Source organism: Candoia aspera, chromosome 2, assembly GCF_035149785.1.
Source record: "Candoia aspera isolate rCanAsp1 chromosome 2, rCanAsp1.hap2, whole genome shotgun sequence".
In the NCBI taxonomy this organism is placed as follows: Eukaryota; Metazoa; Chordata; class Lepidosauria; order Squamata; family Boidae; genus Candoia; species Candoia aspera.
In genome coordinates this window covers 134116809-134142017 of record NC_086154.1, presented here as the reverse complement: position 1 = coordinate 134142017, position 25209 = coordinate 134116809, and the positions used below count along the sequence as shown (strand labels likewise).

The following is a 25209-nucleotide window of genomic DNA, read 5'->3' as shown; positions in this document are numbered from 1 at the left end:
CGAACTGAGCCAAACAAGCAGGGTGTGGCCGGGGCATGTGCACGCCCAGGGTGTGGTCGGGGCATGCGCACCTGGAACACACCCTAAAGATGGACACGAGGTAGAAGGCGGAACAGAGGGAGGGGCGAAAACACTCCGGCGGGAAATTTAAAAAAAAAAAAAAAACCATTTTTGACAGCTCTCCTGGAGAAAACCGGAAGGCCGGGGGGGGGCACTATTGGACAGGGGTCAGTATGTCATGAGTGCCGTTGAGCTGAAGACATCAGCACAACGGCACACATGACAATAATGAGGAAGCAGAGGAAGGGACTTAAGATAAGCATAGCACGCACAACAACAGACACAGACCCCGGCCGGATGATTCAGCCATCAGGACACAAAAGAGGAAGAAGGAAAGACAAAGACAAGGCGGATCACGAGGCACACCCAAGCTGTTAGCAAAAGCGCAACGGAGATCGCCCAGCTGACAGCAATCACCGGCTGAAGGAGGAAACCGATTATGGGCAATCCCGGGGCACCAGCTGGGGCCCCGCAACCCTTCACCTACCGGCACGAAAGCAGGCAGGACAAAGGGGGGATGACGCAACCCAAGGTGAGGGGGTGCTGACCGGCGCGGGGTATTTAAACCCCGCACCGGCACGCTCCCTTCACCCTCAGCTTTTTTCGCGCAACTCTAAGTTTGAATAAACCTGAACCTGCTCTTCTCTGAATCAGCGTCTGTGTTTTACTCAGCGGTAGGCAGCGCATGACACTGCCTCTGTGGTGGGCTGGAGATGAAAAGAGGGCAAAGTCAAGAGAAAATGTTTCTTAACAATGGTTAGGGAGGTATCACTGTGCCATAGTTAGTGGGCTCTGAGGAAGAGACCTGACAAAACTTTTTAAGAAGTTAAGCAGGTACGATAATCTAGTACCCACTTAATGTATTGGCCAAGACCTGCAGATGAAGACGAATGATGTAAGGGAAAGTTGTAAATGATGTTGTACAGATTTATAAAACTTTAGTATTTACCACACTAATATTTAAAGAAATGAATAGCATAGGTTTAAACATTAGCTTAAATTTGGTGGTTGCTCATTTTTTAACTGATTTAATTTGGAGTCCTTCATGGAAGAAAGGGCTAGACTTCATGACATAAATGGCCTCTTCCAGATTTATAAGCCTACCAAACTGGTTTCTAAGACTCACAAGAAATCTTAGTCATGTAGTCTTAGTCTTCTTCAGTAGAGTTAAATACCAGTGGCTAAAAAATTGGGCAATAAGGATATCACAATCTTCTAAGACTGAATAACAAATCATCTTGAGATAAGCCTGTTTTGATGAAATATTATCTGATGTTCTATTCTGGATGAGGATAGGTTATTTTATGATCTGCTCCTGGATTTAAGGACATCTAGTTCCTCCATTCTATCTCATTCTTCCTGACAGGTTACAGCTATGTGGCTCTACCTGGCTGTCCTGGTGGGGCTTTACCTCCTTCGTCGCTGGTACCGGGAGAGACAGACAGTGGAGAGCCTGACGGAGAAATACGTCTTCATCACCGGCTGCGACACTGGCTTTGGGAACCAGCTGGCCAGGCAGCTGGATGCTCGGGGTCTGCGGGTGCTGGCCGCTTGCCTCACTCCGGAAGGGGCAGAGCATCTGGAAAAAGTCACTTCCGACCGGTTAAAAACCACCCTGCTGGATGTCACCAGCACTGAGAGAGTGGCAGCAGCCGCTGAGTGGGTGAAAACATGCGTGGGGAACAAAGGTAAGCAACTCCTTCTGTTTATAGTATGCACTGGCCATACCTGTGTATGTGGGTCAAGGGACTTGGACACTTCACTTCAAATATTAGCAGCTAGGATTACCAGTAGACTAGGATAAAGTGTTTTATGTCTTTGGCAGAAAGTGGAGTTTTCCATGGCATGAGAATTCAGCATTTTCTTACCAAGTCATGATTAAAGTATGTATGGAGCTAAAGAGATAGATGTGAAGATACAGTGAAGATAGACTTCCCTCATTTAATTGTACTTTAAAAGCAGTTGTTGGGAAATTCTACTTTAATCTAAGCAGTTCTGGAGAACAGGAGTAAACCATTTATCCCACCCATGCAATATTTTCGTCCTCAATAATTCTCTAAAGCTGTTTCAGCCAGTGGAGGACCAACATAGGTATCTGATAGACCCCACAATGTTGTCAAAATGATAAAGCGTTCTTCATGATACTGGTGCAAATAAGCAGTGCAATATGTAATCCTTGTCCTTCCTCTGCTGTTGTCATGACATATGTGTCATCACTTCCCTCCCCGCAAGCAGATACCCCCAAAGCCTATATTGTTTTTCCTACTTTTCTCCCTCCTTCTTTCTGTCTTGGGAAGATGGGCTATTTGGGTTGTAACAACAAATATACTTCATGCAACCCTTGAAGCAGTGGTAATCCTCCAGTTTTGAACAGAAGTGGAGACCTAGAATGACAGGGACATCATAAACATGTATTCTTTCTCCTTACTCAGGGCTCTGGGGCTTGGTCAACAACGCAGGTACAGCTGACCCTGTAGCTATCAATGAATGGCTGACTAAGGAGGACTTCGCCAAGGTGCTGAACATCAACCTGCTTGGGCTGATTGATGTGACGTTGCACACGTTGCCCCTGGTGAGGAAAGCCAAAGGGAGGGTGGTCAATGTGAGCAGTGTGATGGGAAGACTGGCATGCTTTGGAGGAGGGTATTGCCCATCCAAGTACGCTGTGGAAGCCTTCTCAGACACTCTGAGGTAAACTTTAACTTTCTCTATTAATTAGTTAAGGTCCATGGATCCTTTTCCACTTTAATCTGGAGCAAATAGATACACAGATAGTCTGAGCTGCAGTGATTTCTAGCAGATGCTGTGAAATATGGTTGTGGCTATTAAGGACTGTCCCAAAGATCTGAACGCACACTTAACTTTGCTTGAGATAAAAGCGGTGCTGGAGTGACAATCTTTTGGTGGCCAGGGAATGTCTCAGTAGCTAGCAATATTATGTGCAATAATAAATAGGAACAATTTACAAAGAAATGGATGGGTAGGCCAGACAGGAATGGACAAGTTATCTAGGCATGGCCCAGTCTCAACATTTGAATAGCGTACTGTCCAAATAGTAATAGACGGGACTGATAGAAAAATTAGATGTGTTTTACTTTATCTAAGGTAAATAAAGCTAATTAAAATGAAATATAGAAAGATGACTACTATTCAGGCATGCCTTTAGTATTTTCGCCTGTTATATCAAAATCATAATTTAGCACTGATTTGGGGAAGTCCCAGAGTCGCTCCCTGAGAGAGGTGGGCAGTGACTAATTTTGAAGTATAAATAAATAAATAAATCAGGCAGTCAGTCAGCCAGTCCCTGGGGACCACGGTTAAGACTTTCATACTGTGTGTGACTTAGGGCCTCCCCTTCTGCACTTCTGCCCTAAACCATGGTTTGTGTGCTGTGGTTTGTTGAATAAGCTATACATTAAGAATAAGAAGTCTGTGCAGAGGGTGGTGAGGGTAGCAGAGAGGATAACTGGGATTTCACTTCCTCCCACTCAGGATATAGCGCATACACGATGTCTGTCTAGGGCCCAAAATATTGTCAGGGACCCCTCCCACCCTCATTGTGGCTTGTTTTCCTTGTTACCCTCTGGAAGAGGTTTCAATGCAGAACAGCTAGATTAGGTAATAGTTTTGTCCCCTGGGCTATTAGACTCCTGGACTCTTAATAATCCCCTCTTACTTCATAGGAGTACATGTTGTATGTAGGACCGTGATATTTATTAGGGATAATGATTAGGGGAGTACAATGGTAAAGAATATAGATTATAGATTATAGAAATTATTTTTTGTGAGCCAATTGCAATGAAATTTCATTTTAATGTGCACCTTGGTGTATAGTGGAATGACAATAAAAGCTTATTCTATTCTATTCTATTCTATTCCTATTCTATTCTATTTATTGTAAACAGGAATAGCTTGGTTCGTGGAAGATGTTAAGCCAAAATAAACAAGCTATGTTATCTGATAACAGTTAGACGCAAGCAGATAATTTGAGTTTTATATCTCCATGCTGCCACATAATGGTCATCCTGATTTTTGCAATCTGGAGCTGTTATCCCTACACTTGGGGGCTTTTCTATTTTGGTTGTGCTTGTTGAAAACCAAAATAAATTGTGAGAAGCTTCAAATCAGGTGCTAGGGATCAAGACACACAGGAGGAAAGGAGATACACCTATACGGAGACCATTCCCAGTGGTTCTGGAAAAGGTTAAACTGAGTATTACGCTATTATATTGATGTTGTTTTTCATTGTATTCCTGTTGATTTTATGTTTGTTGTATCTTGCCCAAAGTCTGATAGTTGGGGCAGGTTACAAGTATTGTTAAATAGATCAATAAAAGCATCCCATTCCTTGACAATCAGTGCCAGCAGAACACATGCAGAGCCTCCTGTGTGTGTCCTGCAAACTTTGGAGCTTTCTAATGGAGGTCCTCTTCCACATTTCCTCAGCCAGACTTTGGGGAGGTTCAGAATATGAAGTAAACATTCCCCAGTGTGACAACGGATTTTAATAATAAAATAAGCTGCACATTATTATAGCCTTCATAGGTAAAGGTAAAGGTTTCCCTTGACGTAAAGTCCAGTCGAGTCCGACTCTAGGGAAGCCTCTCCGTTTCTAAGCCTTGGAGCCGGCGTTGTCCATAGGACACTTCCAGGTCATGTGGCCAGCATGACGACACGGAACGCTGTTACCTTCCCGCCGAAGCGGTACCTATTGATCTACTCACATTTGCATGTTTTCGAACTGCTAGGTGAGCAGGAGCTGGGATTAACAACGGGAGCTCACCCCGCTGTGCGGTTTTGAACCGCCGACCTTCCGATCGACAGCTCAGCGGTTTAACCCGCAGCGCCACCGCGTCCCTATATAGCCTTCATAGCTATATGTTAAAACTAAAAGGCAGAATCCTTAATACTGCTTCCCCATGAAATGTTGGTTTCATATCGTCTCTTTCTGAAAAGAGGAGCCTTAACAGCTCTACAACTACTTTTATAGCAAACTGGAAAAAATCCATAAAGAAAGCTGCTGCTTTTAATGCTGCTTCTATCCCTGTCTCATCCTTATACAATGCTGAGAGCTTTGATTAAATTCAGAATATTTTTGTTCAGAACAATGCATAATGTGCCTTTGAGAAAAGAAGCTGATTACCAGCTTCAAACTTAACAATCTCTTTGTTGCCCTCTTCTTAGTCAAGATGCCATTTAAAGCAGCCACAACCTTTTTCCAGCTGACATAAAAGCCTGGAAGATGGCAGGCTGCTTTAATGAGTAGCAGAGAGAACCTGGACCAGAGGTTCTTACCAATTTGGCAGTGTCATGATCCCCTGAATACTAAGTAAACAGAAGTGGAGATCAGTAGCTGCTGGAGGAATTTTCTGGTTGTGTTGAATTTGAAGACACAAATATTTAACTAGATCCCCATTTTGTATCTCCATCTCATGTCACTGAAGCCATCAATACCAAATCAAAACATCAAGAGTTCTTTGTTTTTCATCTCTGCCTGCTAATGTTTGTCCTGTCCTGCTCCAGTTAGACCCCCAATTCCCATCTCCCTCAATCAGCTGGTTGGGGACAATGCAATCTGGACCCCTCCCTCCAGAAAGTAACCCAATTTGTAGGAAAGCTACAGCATTCTCTCACAGCTGAAAAGGCCAGCCACCTCCAGTGGTGTGGCAGCGGGCAAAGGATTCCCAAAGGATGCAAACGCCCTTGAGACACAGGGAGGAGAGAGGGTTTCTATCCTTCAGGGTGGGTCCATATAGTGAGTGTAGAGGATAGTCTTGAAGGAGAGAGGGAAGATCTGTTACTATGGCAACAGTTGGATATAGGAGGCTGGAGCCCAGACCAAGAAACAGACGTATAGGCCTAAAGCTACTTTTATTAGAACAGCTATAGCAGCAGAATCTTGCAAGTCAGAATGTGCTTCCTTTCTTCCTCTTTTCATGTGAACTGGGGTGGGGTGGGGGTTGCTGTTTGAGGGGTTTTTGTAAACCCCTTTCTGGGTCTGGCTCAAGCCTCGTTTATCCGATTGTTGACTTAGTAACAGACTTCCCTCTGTCCTTCAGGGCCATCCTCTGTGCTCACTACAGTCCATGAACTGCAACAGCTGTCTCACAGTGGCCAGGTGAGCCTGCTGTTTTTACCAGTGCCTACCCAAAGTGGTGAACTTGGCACCATACCCTCCTCCCAGATCTCAGAGGACACTGGGCCTCTCCTCTCTATTTGAACCCCTGCCATGCACACCACAGGCTCCTTCCCTCCTGCCTTCCCTGGGCATTGGGTTTCCACAAATGCTGCATTCCCTGCTTCCTGCCTGTTGGAATAATTGGGCAGGGCGTTCATCCTCAGAGGGATTAATTTTGGGACCAACAGCAGCCATGAGGAAGATCCAGCTAACAAATCCACAGAGAATCTGGCATGTTACACTAAACCATTTTTTTAAAGTAGCAGATGACCAAGGGAGCTCTTCTAGCTTTCTTTTTTTTCAATATTGAAAAAAGCTGACTGCATTTCGTCACATGGTCATTCCAAGACGCATCAGGGGAAGAGGAGCTTGGTGCTGCTGTAAACTGGATGCCATTCCTTGGCTGTTCTATACATATTTCAAAAGTACGTGCATTTGCTGTCTAGTTTTGGAAAAGTTACCTTTGGACTTTTTTTGGGACACAAAAAGTCCTGTACTGCCTTGGAAAGGAGACTGAAATAGGTAAGTAGGTAGATGTCTTACTTGGTCAAACAAATGTACGTACAGACATGCACACATACAGACACAAAACTGATACCAACATGTTGTAACATTATAGTTAAAGAGAAAAAGAAAAAAGCTGTTCCAAAAAATGTGACCTACTTGCTTGAACGTCCTCTTCCTTGCCCCCTTATTGAAAAAAATCCAGAAGTTGAGCAACACAATGTAATTGTACTGCAACTAAGGTGTAGATTTATTCTATGTTGCGTAATGATTTTTTTGCTATTTCCTCATAGGCAGAAAGTCTACATTTAGAGTCTAGCATTCAAAGCAGATTTGTGCAAACCTGTACATTCTTAGTTCTGCATCTCCTTATTCTTCCTTTTTGTTCCATCCAGACGTGAACTTTCTCCATTTGGGATAAAGGTCAGCATTGTTGAGCCTGGTGCTTTCAACACATGCATTCTCCAACGTACATTAGACAGCTTCCAGACTTCATGGAACAAAACCCTTTCTGAAACCAAAAAAGCCTATGGGCAGCTGTTCTTTGACAACTGTGAGTTGAAATTTGGGAAACTGGGTTGCAGATTGCATATATGCTTAGTTGGGGTTGGGTGTCCCAGAAATGCAGAACCCACAACAGCTCAACAATCATGGAAGAAGATATCTGTGTCAGAAGACTAGATAAGAAGCATATTGCCTGCCTTAAATGAGAAAATAAGACAGTAATGTGAAATCTGACTCCATATTTGTAATTATAAGGCATTGACATGTGACCATGGTTTATAGTGGTCTTTTACAACCCAGGGTTGTCCCCATCTGTTCAGTCAAAACGCCCTTCTTGAATAATTGTGGATAGAAATGGCACCAGGTCAGCAAATGCTTGGTTAGAGGCTGGCTGTCAAGGAGTAGCTGGTTCCTTGAACTATCAACAGGTTCAAGTTGCTAGTAAGTAGTTGTAGAATTAACTTTTTCTTTTCTTCCTATGTTTTTTGCACAGTTTTGAAGACCTTGCAGAGCCTCATGAAATTTAGAAACAAGAACCTCTGCTTGGTCACTGATTGCATAGAACATGCCCTGACTTCCTGCTACCCTCGCGCTCGCTACAGTGGCGGCTGGGATGCCAAGTTCTTCTACCTTCCATTGTCCTACTTGCCAACCTCAGTAGCAGACTACATAGTGGCCTACTTTTGGCCAAAACCAGCACAAGCAGTGTCAGGATGAACCAACAAGCCATTGCTTCCTGTTCAGGGATTAATATCCTGATATAATGCAGAATCATCAATAGGGCGAGGATTTCTATGACATGTCATATTTTTTCTGGAACCTTTATTTGAATTTATAAGTAAGTTAAAACATGTTTTAGAGTAATCTGGTAAGAATTAGATGCTTTTTATTTTGCCTGAAAAGTCATATTATGACTTTTTAAAGGTGTATGTCATATTTCTGCTTAATTTGTAATAAACATCATATTTTGGTCATTGGCAACCCTCCTGATAAGCCAGCAAGTTCAAGCCAGCAAAGAAAGTGAGAATTTGCCTATTTTTTTTTCTTTTTCTCATTTGCTCCCCAACTCAGGTGTGTGTGTGTTCAAGGTGGTGGAATCCCATGAGAGTTGCAATCTGATTTCAACATGCCTAAAAGTAGATGTTCAGCGAGTGTGAAATTACGGCGTCTTGTTCGAGAATTTGGGGAGCAGATTTTCAGTAGCGTTGGTGATATTTTGTTTTGTAAATTGTGTGAAATTAAGGTATCGGCCCAAAAGCATTTTAATATTCAACACCATTGTGACACCGTGAAACACAAGAGTTGTTTAGCAAGATTTACCTTCACTGAGAACAGGCAACGTCTCCTTTTCGAGAGAGCTTCTTCTTCGACTGCAGGTTCATCAAATACCCAGTCAGAACTTTGTAAGGATCTCTGTACAATGATGGTTACTTCAAATATTCCCTTCAGGAAATTAAGTAGTGGTAGCCTCAGGCATTTTTTTGGAGAAGTACACCAGTCACCCGATTCCAAATGAATTAACTATAAAGAAAAATTACATCTCCGCCTGCTATGAAGTTGAGTTAGAAAAGATAAGATCTGCTGTTGACAACAATAAGATATGGGTTTCGATAGATGAAACGAGTGATGTAAATGGAATATATGTAGCCAGTGTTATTATTGGCACTCTGAAATGTGACAAGCCTGGTGAAGTATTTCTTCTAACATGTGAAACTCTACAAAAAGTAAACAATTCCACTATTGCTACGCTCTTTGATGATTCTATGAAACTACTCTGGCCAGATGGTGTAAAAAGGGGAAATATCCTTCTCTTTGTAACAGATACTGCTTCATACATAACTAAAGCAGCCAAGGGACTTAAACTTCTTTATCCAGAAATGATCCACATCACATGCCTTGCACATGGTTTACACAGAATGGCTGAAGAGATTCGAAGCAACTATCCTGATGTAGATAAGATAATTTTGAATGGGAAAAAAATGTTCATTAAAGCTCCACTTTGAGTACAAAAGTTCAGAGAAATTGCTCCTACTTTGGCTTTCCCTCCCCAACCTGTCGTGACACATTGGGGGACTTGGCTGGATGCGCCTATGTATTATTTCGCGAATTGTGCTTCCTTGCAGCGGATAGTTAAAGACTTTGACTGTTGTGAATCTTCCTCCATCAAGATTGTGCAAGATTCCTTTTCTGAAACCTTGGCTGTAAACTTAGCATATATAGGATCTCACTTCAGTGGATTACAAGAGCAATCACCCACCTTGAAACCGTAGGAATGGAACTCAGTGATGCACTGAAGATTGTAAAGCAAACTGAGAGTGATTTAAAGCAAGCCAAGGGGAAAGTGGCTGAAAAAAATAGTGATAAACTGCAAAGAGTGCTGCAATCTAATCTGGGTTGCTCAACACTTTGCAAAATAAATAACATTCTAAATGGACTCGAAGCAAAATTTGAAGACTTCGAGCCAGAATTTTCCCCAGATGAGTTTGCTTTTTTCAAATTTGTTCCTATAACCTCTTGTGATGTCGAACAGTTTCTCCAGATACAAGAACATACTGGTGGACAACAGGAGGAGTTTTGAGTTTGGTAACCTCAAGATGCACGTGGTCATCCAATGCAATTCTGCTGTTAATGAAAACTAATCCAGGGATGACCATTTTACTCTCAAAATGTTCATCTGATTCCTTCAATACTAGCACTTCTGCACTGGAAGTGAAGAAGAATAAACCTTTTAGTGTGTGTGTGTGTGTGTGTGTGTAAGCACAGATTTTTAAAAATTGGGTGCTAATTTCAGAAAAATTGTAAAGTCATATTTTTGCTTTAAAAGTCATATTTTTGCTTTAATTGGTCATATTTAAACGGTTTGAAGGTCATAAATGCTTGCATATTTCTAACATTTTTAGGTCATAGAAACCTTTGCCCTAATCATCAATATCTGGAAAGAGAGCCAGTAGTATTTCATCAGCTCTGAACTGTTGGGTCAGATAGCTTAAGCTGTCTTGCTGTACTGAACTCAGTGGGTCTCCTAGAAATTGCAACAGGAGATGCATTTTTACCCGTTTCTGCAGTTGTATGGTCTGGCCTAGAAAGGGTCATAAATTATACCAGAATCCTAGCAGCAGCTGTTAGAAAAGCAAGAAACCACCAAAGATTTCCCGCAAAACATTTATGATCAGTGTTTCTGTCTGCTAAAATGGATTTAAAGGGAACTTGGGAGAAATATTTTCAGGAATAAAACTATATTTGAAATGGTAAAAATGAGTTGTATTTGTATAAGATACTGTAATCCTAAGTAGCAAGGATGGCAGCAGACCTTCAATCTAATCTACCAGATAACATTTTCTGTTTAAAAGCTTAAACATGAATCTCTTCATTAAAGTCTACAAGTCGAAGTCATAAAAGAATGCCATCCTTTCATACTTGAGTCCCAACGGTTGACACAAATGCTCAAGTAACAGTATTTACACCGTGCTCATGGCCCAGGAGTATCCACAGGGGGAAGAGGGGAACACATGGTGTGCATGACTGTATCGTTGCCTGAGTGCTACAATGCTGTACTTGTGTCAGATACTGGGACACAAGTATCTAAGGGTGACATTTGCATGGTAATGTCTTTGTGCTCATGTCATTATTTTTGCATCATCATGGTTTGCTGTGGATGTGGCTGTGAAAGAAAGGCAGTGATGGTGGCTTTCATAGGATTTGCTTAAAAGGGTTCTTTCATTCTGCTTACGCAATCCAGCTTCCATAGCTAGTCCTTTTTATGCATATAACACCATTTATAGTATGGGGCACAGCATGGTGAAATATTACATAAGGTTAACTTGATTTAATACTTGTTGGGACATGCAACAGCTCTAGAGGGTATCGTTACATGGCGAGTTAGAGTAGAATCTCGGACTTAGCAATGTTGAGATTATGCTTATAACTGGAGTGCTACTATGGGTTTCTTTAAGTTCGTAAATGTATTTCTTTGTAGCTCTCCTGTAACATTGTTAAGAATTAAATTTCTGTTCTTGTGTCCATCTGTGCTGGTCAGTAACTAATAGTTACTGACTAAATGTTTTATGTATAAGTTATGTACAAATTAGGCAAAATAAAGCACTGGTGATGATGGATTTATTTCAGATTTACTTCTGAGCTAGTACTGGTACAGATACATCCAGGAGCGCATCCGGACTCAACAAAAGGAAGTACAGCAAGCAGAAACAGCCTGTAACAAAGAGCAGAATGTTGTTTTATCCTAAGGCTGATCAACTGAATCAAGTCAGGCATCAGAGAGGGGAAAATGGAGGCAAGCAACACCTGCAAATGTATCTAGAGAAGTTAAACCTGCCAATTACAAAGTTCTGCAAAGAGGCTAACCCACTGCTTCAAGGCCTTCGAAGAGTTGCTTTTCTGTTGCCATTGTGGCAGTGTTACTTAAATCCCCTGTTCCTGTCCTCAGATAGGTCAATGTGACACAGATGTGAAAATGTCTCCTCACTGCCTGCATTTATATAGTGTGGTGTAAAGCTAAAGGAGACATGGTGGGGGACGATTGGTTGGGATGAGCAGTGCACCCTGATTTGCATGGCTTTTGTACAGAAACCCTGGGTGGAAAGTTGAAAGGGGAAAGTACTGAAGAAAAAGAAGGCTTTGTGGGTGGCGGCATAGGGATGCACAAGCCTTTGACCACTAGAACAAGACAGCAAAGACAGCAGAGGAAGGAAGGGCCTTCACAGGCTGTCCTGGTGTCTGTCTCTCACCTAGGTGCTTGCTAGTTAAGTGGGAGGTGTGTTGAAGAGCCAAAACCAAGCCTCCCCCCAATTCTCTCTTCAAGTTGTAGTCTAAATATAGATGTGAGTCTTTCCTGTCAGTCATCTCTTAATAAACCTGTTTTTTTAAATGTTAAATAGAACGAATGTCTCAGCGTTCACTAATAGATGAGCTGAGCCTCTTTGCTGCATCCACGGCAACAGTATTATGATCATTTTCCTTTCTGAATGGGACCTGCTGTGACTTAATTACCTGGGATTCTTGCAGCACTCTGCATATGCTCAGGAGCACAAGGGCTCCTGCTAATTTCAGATCTCCAACAGCATTACTGAAGAACCATATCTGATCCTGTTGTCTTGGGATAATCTTGTGGCTTGAAGAGGCATTGGCCTTTGCTGGAACAGGTTGCTCCATTCGAGAGAAGACGCACCTCTCACAATCGTACCTGACCAGCTACACCCTGGGAACAGCAGAGACAAACGGGGGTGAAATCTCGCTGCTGCCGCTGCTGCTGCTACCTGAGCCTTTCCTGCAGTGCATCCCAGATTCGTGCAGCCAAAACCTGCTCCACAGTGCCCCATTGCTGGATTCCAACAGCTGCTGCTCTTGCCTTGAAGTGCAGCAGCCACACTACAGAAATCTGAGGAAATGGACAATGACCCGTGGATGCCGGCACCTGGGCAGAGGGCACAGGCTTACACTGGGTTTTGCTCCCGTTGTTTTTGTTTTTTTGGTAAGGGCAAGAGGAGGTGACACAAATGCTGGATTTGCACACGTTAAAGGAACAGAACACAACTGTGTGTTCAAGCAGCACCTGCTCCCCAAAAGCAGCCACAGGGCTGTGCAGCACTTCATGGTTGAGCTCTGTTGGAGAAAAAACTCGTGGGTACCTCAGTCCCTCCTCCGATCAAAATGCGATTCCTGGGTAACTTACGGCAGTTAATCTCTTTCCAGTTTTATAGGCACACTGTCACGAGAGAGGTTCAGAAGTGTCACCCAACCAGTTTCCATTGGTGACCTCGGTCTGCAGCTCAGGAGCACTTCTGTAAAGTACCTCAGCAGAGTCCTCAAAACAGCAGGCCAGAACTTCTATCCGCTCCTGTTTGTCATGGAGAAGTAATGACACTCTTGTTGGACATTGTTGTGGGTTATTTCCAGATCGGTTTGCATCCAGCACATTCCCAGGCAATCCCTGTATCCAGGTCTGAGCGAGCACACTTGCTGCTCAGTGCAGTTAGCAAAAAAGATAGTTTGATGTTTGCTTATTAAAGACCAGCACATATTAACAAAAGTTAACTGGCAAAAGGAGATAAAAGGAAGGCAGAAATGAGAGAAAGAAACATGAATAACAGGCAAGATAGACAGTAAACGAGCCGAGGACTCTACAGTCTCACTAGATACCTCTATCAAAAGGCACAGAGCTGTCCAGAGCCACTGGAAACCAGGCTGTGGGTAATTAACATGGACAGCCCCAAAGGGAATGGCCTGTGTTTATTCCAACCTTACCCCTTATATGTACATAACCACAGTGGAATGCAGATGGAAAGGAGGACACCGGGTGATGCCGCCTCTATTCTGCACCATGAAGGAAACAATTTGGTAGATGGAGATGAAGTCAATACTTGTTTGCATGCACTGGAATCTTTATGTGTTATTGAATATCTCTGCTTATTTAGCAGGTCTTTGGCGCCTTCCTCTTCCCCTGCTATTAAAGGCCACTTGATACAGTTTTCTCCCCTTTGAACCCACCTGAGCAGGCTGACTCGCACAGACAGATTCACTGCTGTTTTCCAACTTGTCATTCCAAAGGTCTCTAAGAGCTTAGAAGTAGTTATGAGCGGGGCTTCTGGTGTGAGTCATGGCTGGCTGAAGACGTCTCTGAACAAGTGGAGATGACAACCACTGTGAAGAATGAAAGACCAGCAAGTAGACCAGTCCTTTGAGTTTTTCCCGAGAAGGAGAGATTGGGAGATTACCCACAAGTGCTCTGCTTGGCAGCTCCTCATGAGGAGACCATGAAGCAGCAGCAGTCTCTCAAGAGTCTGAGCACAAGGCGTCAAGGGAGAACTCACCTTTGCTCTCAGCAGCAGCACCGCATTTCATAAGCCACCTGAACTCACTTTCTAATCACTTCTTGGTAATGTTCAATTTAACCACCTCATGGATATTGGAGACCTTCAAAACAGCAGCAAGCTTAACATCTGGTGAGTTTTAACTTCTTGGGGTTTAAGGAATTTTAAATAGAGCCTTAAGAATTTAAAATAATACACAGTTGGCAAAAAGCAAAAAAAAGAGAAGGATTTTGATTTAAGAACGTTTTAAACAGATTGGGAGACCAGAGAGATTTAGAATATTGGTTATCTTTGCTGTAAGGTTTAAAAAACAAGTATATAATTAAATAATATACCCGTGGGAAATGACTGAAACAGAACAAAACCCGTATTAGGAATTGAGGCTTGATGAAGGTCGCAAATTGTCATGACCTCGTTGCAAGGCATAAAGAGCCTCACAACGTGGATCATGATCATTAAGGAAAAGGGGAAGGAGATAATCAAACCAGGGATTAACACAAGCACCCAAAGGCACCCACACCCATGGACCCATAAGCAACTGAAAAGAGAGACATCAGAGGAATGAAGATAAGACACACATGGTGCCCCGGAGGACACAACCGTCGCAGGGAGACAAAGAAGACCCCGGGGAAAACGCCCAGGCAGCCATCAAGGGTCCCGTCAAGAGGGATCGGGGCATTGAGGGGTGGGGAAGCCCGGGGCAATACAGGAGGGTATAAAAGGGGCGCCCCCACACTACCTACCCCGTTCCCGTTTTTCGTTCTGTCAGCTATCATTCCAATAAACCAGAAATCCTTAATACCCATTAAGTGAGTCTGTGTCTTATTGTGAAGCGAGGCTGGCCCTGACATAAAAACGGGAACCCCCAAATTTTTTTTTCCACCTGGTACCTATCCAACAAGCTTGTGAGGGACCCAGCCAGGCATGGAGAACCAGGAACCGAGGAGGCGCAACCCTTCAGCGCCCGGCGACGAAGCCCCGCTCTCGCAGGGCGGGATGCAGCTGAGGTCCGGGCAATGCAACGCCCCGGTAAGTATGGGACCCAGCTGGGGGGAAGCGGCGGGGGAGGGACCCACCCTGGCGCCCTGGAGCCCTGGAGCTCGCGAGGCACCGGGGGCGAGATAAGGGGACCCTCTCCAGGCCCGCAGGCAACCCCGGAGGAAGCGCGAGGCGAACCGCCACCCTGGGCACCCAAAGGCGAGGGCGCACCTGGCACCGCGGCGGGAACGAGGGACGATCCGTCCTCCACCACGGCCAACGGCGAGGGCGAGCAGAGCAGCGAACACCTCGGCGGGAAGCCGGGGATGGCGGAGAGGCTCGACGCGTTGGAGGAAGGGATGCAGGCGGTGCGGCAGATGCTCCAACAGCTGACGGCGGCGCAGGGACTCCGCGGTGGAGGCGGCGCAGAGGCACCCCCGGACGAAAGGCGGCGGGGCGAGCGGGGCGGCGGTGACTGCGGAACCCGGCCCAAGGAGCCCACCCAACGATCGGAGGCGCACCGGGACGAGAGACGGGGTGGAGACCCAGTGGACGGCGGCGACCACGGCGGGACCCGACCCCAGGAGACCACCCAACAATCGGAGGCGCGCCCGGACGTGAGACGGCGGGACAACCTCGGCAGCGGCGGTGCCCAGTCCCAGGAGCCCACCCCACGACAGGAGACGCGCCAGGCTGAGAGGCGGAGGGACGACCCGGCGGGCGGCGACGGCGACGGCGGAGCCTGGATCCAGGAGCCCGACCGAGGGAGAACACCCCGCCCTCCCCGAGCGACGGGACGATGACCTTGCGAGGAGACCCAGAGAGAGGCACCAATGCCGCAAGAGAACTGGAGACACCCCGACCCGCAGCAGCTCCCGCAGAGCCTGAGGAACGACGTAGAGGGGGCCAGGAGCCAGACCAGGACACCCGCCAAGGACTTTGGCATAAAGTTTGACGGGGACCCCTCGAAACTCTCTTTTTTGACTAACGCGAGGTACTACCTCGAAGAATGGGGTCCCTGCTTCAGAACTGAGCGGGGCAAAATCAATGCCCTGGCCATAAAATTAAAAGGGCGGGCTGCCGATTGGTACGTCCAATTGTGCCAATCAGGCACCCGGGCGCTGCAGGACAGCACTGAATTCCTGCAGGCGCTGGAACGGCACTTCAGGGACCCCCTGGAGCAAGAAAAGGCGAAAAGGGCGCTAGAGACACTCAGACAAAGCCCGCACTCCGTGGCAGAGTATGCCATGGAGTTCCAAGCCCTAGCCGGAAAAGTGGACACTTGGTCTCAATCGACACTGATTGAGAAGTTCAAACACGGACTCAACTTAAACGTCCTCCGGTGGGCACTCGGCCGTGACAACCCCAGCTCCCTCACGGGTTGGATCCAGCTGGCAGCAGAAGCGGAGAATGCCCACGACACGTTCCTCCACACAAGGAGGGAAACGCAGCAGATGGAGACAGCGAGACCCCCACGCACCAGCGCAAGGCAGGTGAGGGCGAGACCCCAACCCTGGAAGGAGGAACGGGACAGACGCTTCGCAAAAGGGCAATGCTTCACGTGCGGCAGGGAAGATCACAAAGCAGCCGCATGCCCCAAAACGACGCCCAGAGAGAGCACGAGGAGGGCACAAACAGCACCAACCCCAGCGCCAAGAAAGCGACCAGCGGCGAAGGGGGAGTACCGACGCAGACACGTCCCCTACAGTTCAGAGGAGGAGGAAAGCAACCCCGATGAGGCGGCGGGAAACGACAACCACCTGGCCTAAGGGGCGCCGAAGGACAGGTGGAGGACACTGACAGGCGCTTCGACAAAGGGGTGAGTGAGGAATGCCCCACCCTCTACATCCATGTCACCCTCACCCATCAAAATAAAACCGAAAAGGTCTGGGCACTCATTGATTCGGGTTGCTCCAAAAGCCTGATGCACCCTGACCTGGCAGCCGCACTCGACCTCCGCTGCTATCCACTTCAGCACCACCTGGTGTTCTCGCAGCTCGATGGATCTGCAGCGGGAGGGGGCCCGGTCACCCAATACACCAGAGAAACCGCGCTACGGCTCGGCAGCCACGAGGAAAAATTGACTTTCATCGTGGCACCGGTGGGGCAACCCCGACTCATACTGGGGATCCCATGGCTCGTGCAGCAAAACCCAGTCATCAACTGGAGAACCAGAGAGATTAAGTTTGCTGACGGGCGTTACCAAGCACCTTCAGGGAACAGGGTTCCCCGAGCAGCCATGGGGGGGGTGACGACGACTGCGGAACACAGAGAGACAGCACTGCCAGAGGGACTGCCAACCAAATACGGGGATTTTGCCGACATTTTCGGTGAGAAAGAGGCGGACAAACTCCCCCCCCCCACAGAAAGACGGACTGCACCATTGAACTGGTCCCGGGGGTACCCCTACCCAAACCAAAAATATATGCTATGACCCAGCGAGAGCTAGCAGCATTAAGGGACTTCATAGATAAAAACCTGGCGAGAGGTTTTATCGAGCCAGCAAACTCTCCAGTGGGAGCGCCAGTCCTCTTTTGCGAGAAAAAGGATGGGTCATTGCGGCTCTGTACGGACTACCGCGGATTAAACACAGCAAGCATTTCAAATAAATACCCTTTACCCTTAATAAAGGACATTTTGTCCCACCTGGTAAAGGGTAAGGTATTCTCCAAACTGGACATAAGGGAAGCCTACTACCGCATACGGATACGGGAGGGGGATGAGTGGAAGACTGCTTTCAATTGCCCATTGGGGGCGTTTCAATATAAAGTACTCCCATTCGGACTGGCAGGAGCACCGGGGGTATTCATGCAGTTAATTAATGAGGTCCTGCGTGACCACCTTTTTAAGGGGGGTTTGGTTTACCTGGATGATGTATTGATCTACACAGAAACAGAACGTGAGCACGAACGCTTGGTAAAGGACGTGCTCAAGAAACTTCGCAAGGCAGAGCTGTTCGTTAAGCTCTCCAAGTGCGAGTTTCACAAAAAACAAATTGACTACCTAGGGTATAGGATTTCAGCAAAAGGGATAGAAATGGACCCCAGCAAGGTCCAAGCCATCCTGGCGTGGGAACGCCCACGCACGAGGAGACAGCTGCAAAGCCTCCTGGGATTCACTAATTTCTACAGGGGGTTCACGCCCAGGCTGGCAGAGACTATTTTGCCCCTAACTAACCTGCTAAAGACTAAGGGCTTGGGGGACACGCGCAAATCGAGGAACCCGGGGGCGCTACTGAATTGGACAGCTGACTGTCAAACGGCATTCGAGAGACTGAAAACTCTCTTCACAGCTGAACCAGTGCTACAACACCCCAACCCCACCAAGCCTTTTGTGGTGCAGGCAGATGCCTCCGACTTTTCCATCGGAGCCATCCTGCTCCAAAAGGGCTCCGACAACCACCTAAAGCCCTGCGCCTACCTTTCCCGCAAATTCTCCGAAACGGAGCAGAGATGGCACGTATGGGAAAAGGAGGCGTTTGCAGTAAAGACAGCCTTGGGAACATGGCGGCACCTGCTGGAGGGGGCCTCCTGCCCCTTCGAGGTCTGGACGGACCACAAGAACCTGGAGGCACTCAGCACGCCAAAACGGCTCAGCCCGAAGCAGGTGCGATGGGCTCAGTTTTTCAGCCGGTTCAATTTCACGCTGAAATTCATACCGGGCAAGAAAAACTTCTTGGCAGACACCCTTTCCCGACGGCCACAGGACGACACGCAAGCCTCCGACATCGTGGGGACAGTATGGACTGAGAAACAGCTCGGCTGCCCAGCTGTCACGCGGAGCCAGACAAGGAATCAGCGCACGCCAGCACGAACGGCGGGGAGCGATCGGAGCCGGCGCTCAATTTCACCGAACTGGCAACAAAGACTCACACAAGCACTACAGCAAGATACATGGTTGCAGAATAACCGACAACATGTATCTTTCAAAGACAACATCGCCTGGAAAGAGAAAGCCTTGTACGTGCCCGAATCACTGCGGGGGGAAATCTTACATAGAGCGCACGATGACAAATCTGCAGGGCATTTTGGGTTTGTAAAAACCCTCCACCTAACGAGGAGGCAATTTTGGTGGCCAAACCTCAGAAAGGACATAAAAGACTACGTAGCCAACTGCCCCATATGTGCCACCACCAAATGGAAAGGAGGGAAACCCCACGGGCTGCTACAGGCGGTAGCCAGCCCCTCCCGGCCATGGGAAGAAATTTCCATGGATTTCATTGTGGACCTCCCACCCAGCCAAAGAAAAACTGTGATATGGGTGGTAAAAGACTATTTCTCAAAACAGGCACACTTCATCCCGTGCGCAACTATCCCCTCCGCACAACAGCTGGCACGTTTGTTTCTAACACACATATACAGGATCCACGGCGCCCCCTACAGGTTGGTGACCGACAGAGGAACACAATTCACGTCAAAGTTTTGGTGGGAATTTTTAAAACTAATCGGAACCAAGCAAGCACTGTCCACTGCGTGGCATCCACACACGGACGGATCTACAGAGATCCTAAACTCAACACTTGAACAGTTCCTGAGGGCATTCATAAATTATCAACAGGACAACTGGGTAGACCTACTACCTTTTGCAGAGGTGGCCTATAATAACGCGGTACACCAGAGCACTGGCCACACTCCATTTAAGGTGGACTACGGAAGGGACTTTGTACCGATACCAGAATTGCCGCAACCTGAAACCCTGCCCTGCTCACCAGACGATTGGGCGGCACAGCTGGCAACAACCTGGCCAATCATCCAAACGGCCCTAGCAGACGCACAAACAACGTACAAAAAATATGCGGACAACCACAGGGCGGAGGCACCGAACTACAAAGTGGGAGATAGGGTCTACCTCTCCACTAAGTTCATAAAGACCTCGCAACCCTCGAAGAAATTGGCACCGAAATTCATTGGACCTTTTAAAATCATACAGGTAATCAACCCAGTTACTTTCAAACTGGAACTGCCTTACAATTTGAGACGGGTCCACCCAGTGTTTCACTGTGCACTACTGAAGCCAACGAGCACATCCAAATGGCATACGGAAGAACCTCCACCCCCACCCATAATGATAGACAACCAACAACATTTTGAAGTAAAAGAAATACTGGACTCAAGAAAGCAAAGAGGAACACTACAATACCTCGTGAAATGGAAACATTTCTCACACCCAGAGTGGGTCCAGGCATGACACGTCATGGCTAGACAACTAACAAGACAGTTCCATGAGGCATACCCGGAGAAACCAGCACCATAGAACATCTTTGGGGGGGCAGCATGTCATGACCTCGTTGCAAGGCATAAAGAGCCTCACAACGTGGATCATGATCATTAAGGAAAAGGGGAAGGAGATAATCAAACCAGGGATTAACACAAGCACCCAAAGGCACCCACACCCATGGACCCATAAGCAACTGAAAAGAGAGACGTCAGAGGAATGAAGATAAGACGCACATGGTGCCCCGGAGGACACAACCGTCGCAGGGAGACAAAGAAGACCCCGGGGAAAACGCCCAAGCAGCCATCAAGGGTCCCGTCAAGAGGGATCGGGGCATTGAGGGATGGGGAAGCCCGGGGCAATACAGGAGGGTATAAAAGGGGCGCCCCCACACTACCTACCCCGTTCCCGTTTTTCGTTCTGTCAGCTATCATTCCAATAAACCAGAAATCCTTAATACCCATTAAGTGAGTCTGTGTCTTATTGTGAAGCGAGGCTGGCCCTGACACAAATGGACACTAGAGGGAACGAACAGACCAGGCAGAAAAGAGTTAAAATGGGTGCCAGCTATAATTTTTTCTTACCTGAAAGAGTTTTTTACATGGGCTGAAATATTAATAACTAACATCTCAGAAGGGATACAGATTTCAGTGGATGAACTTTTAGAAGACAAGAAAAACTTTTTAAAAATTTTGCCTGACATAGACATTACATAATTTGAAGGCATGGAAGACAATAAAATTGAGATTACCAAAATGGGAATACAAAAGACAAATTAAGAAAAGGATCTGGACATGAAATAGCTGTGACAAGAAATTCTGGATGATGCTTCTTTATGGAAAGAAATGGATATGGATACGAAACAGCTGCAACAAGAAATCCTGGTCAATGCCTCTTTATGGAATTTACAAAGTAGGTTGGTGAAAGCTTTGAAGACTTCTTTTAAGTATCAAAGAGTGATGAAAGATCAAATCCTGCAATGCCATTGGAATGATTTAAAGGTCAAGATTGTGCAGAGCAAAAACAAGGAATATAAAGTTGGACTATTTGACCAGGGACAAACTATTTGTTTGATATTTCTGATAACTCCTAATGGACTTTTTGCTGAAAAGATGATGATTTCTGGATTGCATATAGATAAACGTTAGGCTATGGGGAGAAGAGTTTTTTTTTTATTTGTAACTTTAAAAGAAAGTGAAAAGGTAATACGTTAGCTTATGCTCAGTGTGATGAAGGTTGGAAGCCACTTCTTTAATATTGTCTTTTTTGCCTTTTTCTTTTCTTTTTCCTGCACCTTGTGAACTTTTCTTTTTCTTTTTTCTTCTAGTTTAGTTTATATTAGTTTTTCCTATGTTTATTAAAAACTTAAATAAAATTAATTTAAAAAGTACTTAATGAGCAATTTCTGAAAGTGATTAGAAAGTGAGCCGTCTCCTTGTGGGGAGCAGCTGTCTGGAGTACATGTGGGCGATTTCCCATCTCCCCTTATCCAGGGAGGTTCCAAGAAACTGGTCTAACTCACTGATTCCTTGGTCTTTGCCACTGTCGTTGACTCCACTTCCACAGAGCCATCTTCAGTTCACCCCACCTCCCCCAGAAGCCTCAGCAGTGCTTCTCTAATATTGGATGCAGCAAGACGAAGTAGTTGCACTATCTGGGGTAAATCAGGTATGAGATATGGGCTGGTTCCCAGATGCAGCTAATCTCTCCTGTTGGCTTTTGGCGTGGTTGCTAACCTAGATTAAGAGCAGTGAAACCGGGAAACCACCCACATTCAGAGGCAGTACCAAGTTCTCGCTGCCATTGCTCAACTCTTACTCTGATTGCTCTTCCAGATTGTTACTGAGCCCCAAGACCTCCATGGGAAAAAATGGATAGAGAACTCTCCTGGGGATGTCAAAAAAATCGTCTGGGGAACTGTGGACTATCAGTCCTCCTTGGCTTTTTGAGTTCTGCTGGATGGATGATGACTTTTGTCTCCATTCCCATGATAATACTATAGAAGATGTGGCTTTTACTTGAGCCTGGCAAGCATCCAGAACAGCCTCTCATAACTTCGTTATTAAGTTGTTCAACAAATACATAAAACTACAAGAGTTGAAATAAAGTATACTACAAGAAAAAAAGAACTAAAAAGCATGAAAATACAAAAAAAGACTACTACATACTACATCCATACTAACCTCCAACTTCCTACAGCAAAGATATGAGTAGGTGAATATCAATCTCCTCCTCTAGTTCAAACCGGAATGAGCATTACTTCTATAAAACATTTCCGTTCTCAATATAACGTTTCCTCTAAAACACTATTTTCCCCTTGAAATGGGTATATATATAAAAAACATTTTATAACATAAAAAGTCCCCCCTTAATAGACAGATAAATAAATATTATCCTTCCTCATTGCAATTTTACTCCTAACCAAAATATTTATATAGTTAAACATTATATCTCCACCATTACAAATTTAAACAATAACCTTACTAATATCCTTTTACCCAAGGTAAGCTCATTATCCCAAAAGCAAAAACATCAGTCTAAACCTTTAAAAGACCACCCTAATAAGCACAATTAAACAGTAAACCCACTTCAGAGTAAACTTAGGCATTGATGTATCTCACCGTTACACACCAGGCTTTCTCCTTGCAGTCCTCGACTTGCCTTGTAAAGTGCAACTCATCTCCAAGGACCTTCCGTCCCTTGAGGCTTAAATCTTGTCTTTGATCTCAATATTCTAAAAATGCAGCCATTTCTGTTCCTTTTACACCCACAGCTTTTCCTGCTTTAAAATTTACATTCCAGAGGTGAATCTTCTTCCCTTCACTTTTTGGCTTTGGGACGTTACTCCTCACTTTTTTTCTTTGAGACCGGGACTTTATTTTCCAAGTAACTCTCTAAGAGATGGTTCAAAGCATAAGGAACCTTCAGGTACAGCTGCTTAAAAACATCTTTAAAATCTTCCATATCCCTCCACGGAACGTTATGGCGCCCTCTACTGCCTGAGGATATTAGACAAAAGGCTGTCTTTCAGAAAGAAAGTGTTAATCAGCGGGGGTGGAAAAATAAAGGTGAACAAAGCCGTCTCTCACGGGAAAGCAGATAGATCAAAGCTCAGCTCCGCAAATTCAATGAAGTGGGTAATTCTTTTGTAATCCTTCAGACTTTGAAAAAAGTAACACTAAACAGGCGAAAGTCTTTAAATCCAACAATACAATTTAAAAAGAAAAAGGAGAGAAAAAATATATTTAGAAAAAAAAGCCAAATTAACAAATTAGTAACTTCCAAAAATAATGAAAACCACCAAGAGATTCTGCATTTCTTTGTTGCAAAGAGCCTCTCCTTAATAATAATTTAAAAAGAAAAAACTTGGTATTTTAGAAATAGCTTTTGAGTCTGTTTAAGGCTTCAACACAGCTTAGGAAATGATGGCAATCCCTGCCTCCCAGCTGCTAGGTTACCAGTCGATTGCAAAACGCTGCTTTGCGGTCTTCTGGCTTCTTCCAGCCGTCCAGGGGACAAATGGGGTAATTCCTGGGGTTCTCCTTAATCCAGAGAATGCTTCTGGGCTCTAGAAAATCCTGCCTGAGCCCAAAAAAGTCCATATTGCCAGGTCAACCACGGAGCTTGCAGAAACACATCTCAGGTTGTCAATCTGCCACTGAAAGTCAGCCTTTCTCAACTTTTTGACCATTCTGAAATAATTTTAAGGCCTCGGAGAATCTCTGCACATTCAGGCTCAAAATAGGCTGGAAGTTACAAAATCGTTATATTCGTTTCATGTGTAGGCCTGTATATATACATTAACAGTGTTCTTAAACTAAAAATGAAGGATGAAACGGACCTCTTTAATGTGAAGTTGCCCAAATTTGAAAAAAAGAATTAAATCGTGATATCCCAGGGAACCCTTAGTAACCTCTTTTGGAACGCGAGGGTTCGATGGCTCCCTGGTTGAGAAACCCTGATCCAGAAAGTCAAAGTAACATCCCCTACGGCCCAGCTGTCCTCTAGGTTTAGATGTCATGAGTCGGGGCTGAAAAATATTTGTAGCTGAATGGTATCAAGCAGCCTTTTCTTGGCTATATTAGCATCCATGAGAACACCTGTCAGGTGCTCTGGCCCAGAAGCAGAGGAGATTCCATGGCCAACACACAGTGCTACTGGAAGGCTCACACAAGGCAGGACGGGCTGACTCTCTGGCAGGAACAGGTCTGCTTCTGCTAGTGAGTCCTCACCTGGCCGAGGAAGCAAGAGTCCAGGGGAGCCGGGGAGGATCAGGTATGCATCACTTCCCGGGTTCCACCCTCACATTCCTTTGCTTCCCCCCAAGGGGAAAAGAGGTAGCCTGGAACAGGCCTGTTGTGTGTCCAGGGCTAATTCCACCCCCCTCCTCTCGGATACCTGAGTGTTCATAGCGCAGTGGGGTAGGCATGGTTATGAGGCAGCTGTTCTGGGCTGGCAAGCCAAGTCAGCAGAGGCAAAGGCCAATCCACATCTTTATGTGGGTAGAACAGTAGCCTGTAGTCACACTGAAGCCTGCCCTACTGCTTTGTGTGCACTTGGTGGTGATGAGATTGTGCTGTCTATACAACCTCCCGCCCTGTGTTCCTGTGGCCCTCTGAATTCAGGAGCATCATTTAGCAAGTCACCCTGGTTTCTGCTCTGCTTCTTGCCTGCAGACATGGTCCTTGCTGTCTTTGATGGAGGATGGTCAGCCTCTCGCTCAAGAGGTACTGGTACTAGTCCTGGGATCCCTGTGCTCGTTCTCCTGCCCCACGTCTGACCCTGAAAACTCCCCCATGAATGAATTCAGTCCTGTAGACTCAGCTGATATGTACGCTGTGAGAAACTATCATTGGGGTTCATGTAGGCATGCCCCACATAGATAGTGGCCTGTCTCCATGCTTGGGATCAATACTGGCTCATCTGACGAGCAGCAGCTTCCTG

The 25209-nt window shown here is 45.8% G+C and overlaps 2 protein-coding genes across 4 annotated transcripts in view; both read left to right on the top strand.

Moving 5' to 3' along the window:
* Positions 1-1429: 1429 nt before the first annotated feature.
* On the top strand, positions 1430-8220 carry LOC134490586 (retinol dehydrogenase 16-like). Its single transcript, XM_063293736.1, has 4 exons — positions 1430-1748; positions 2493-2751; positions 7138-7295; positions 7740-8220. Exons 1-4 carry the CDS (start codon positions 1436-1438, stop codon positions 7961-7963), a joined length of 954 nt encoding a protein of 317 aa, XP_063149806.1. The 5' UTR covers positions 1430-1435; the 3' UTR covers positions 7964-8220.
* A 199-nt stretch (positions 8221-8419) lies between these two features.
* NACA (nascent polypeptide associated complex subunit alpha) overlaps positions 8420-25209 on the top strand; it is a 94196-nt gene continuing 77406 nt past the window's right edge. For all 3 annotated transcript variants that reach the window (XM_063293734.1, XM_063293730.1, XM_063293726.1), the window contains exon 1: positions 8420-8423. The gene's annotated coding sequence lies outside the window, so the exon portion shown is untranslated. The remainder of the gene's footprint in view (positions 8424-25209) is intronic.

What these genes read in the sequence shown, in the direction of transcription:
- LOC134490586 (XM_063293736.1), top strand. Translation starts at nt 1,436, where the DNA reads ATGTGGCTCTACCTGGCTGTCCTGGTGGGGCTTTACCTCCTTCGTCGC. An exon ending in GCCTTCTCAGACACTCTGAG is followed by an intron (nt 2,752 to 7,137) that starts GTAAACTTTAAC and finishes TGTTCCATCCAG; the next exon opens with ACGTGAACTTTCTCCATTTG. An exon ending in GCAGCTGTTCTTTGACAACT is followed by an intron (nt 7,296 to 7,739) that starts GTGAGTTGAAAT and finishes TTTTTTGCACAG; the next exon opens with TTTTGAAGACCTTGCAGAGC.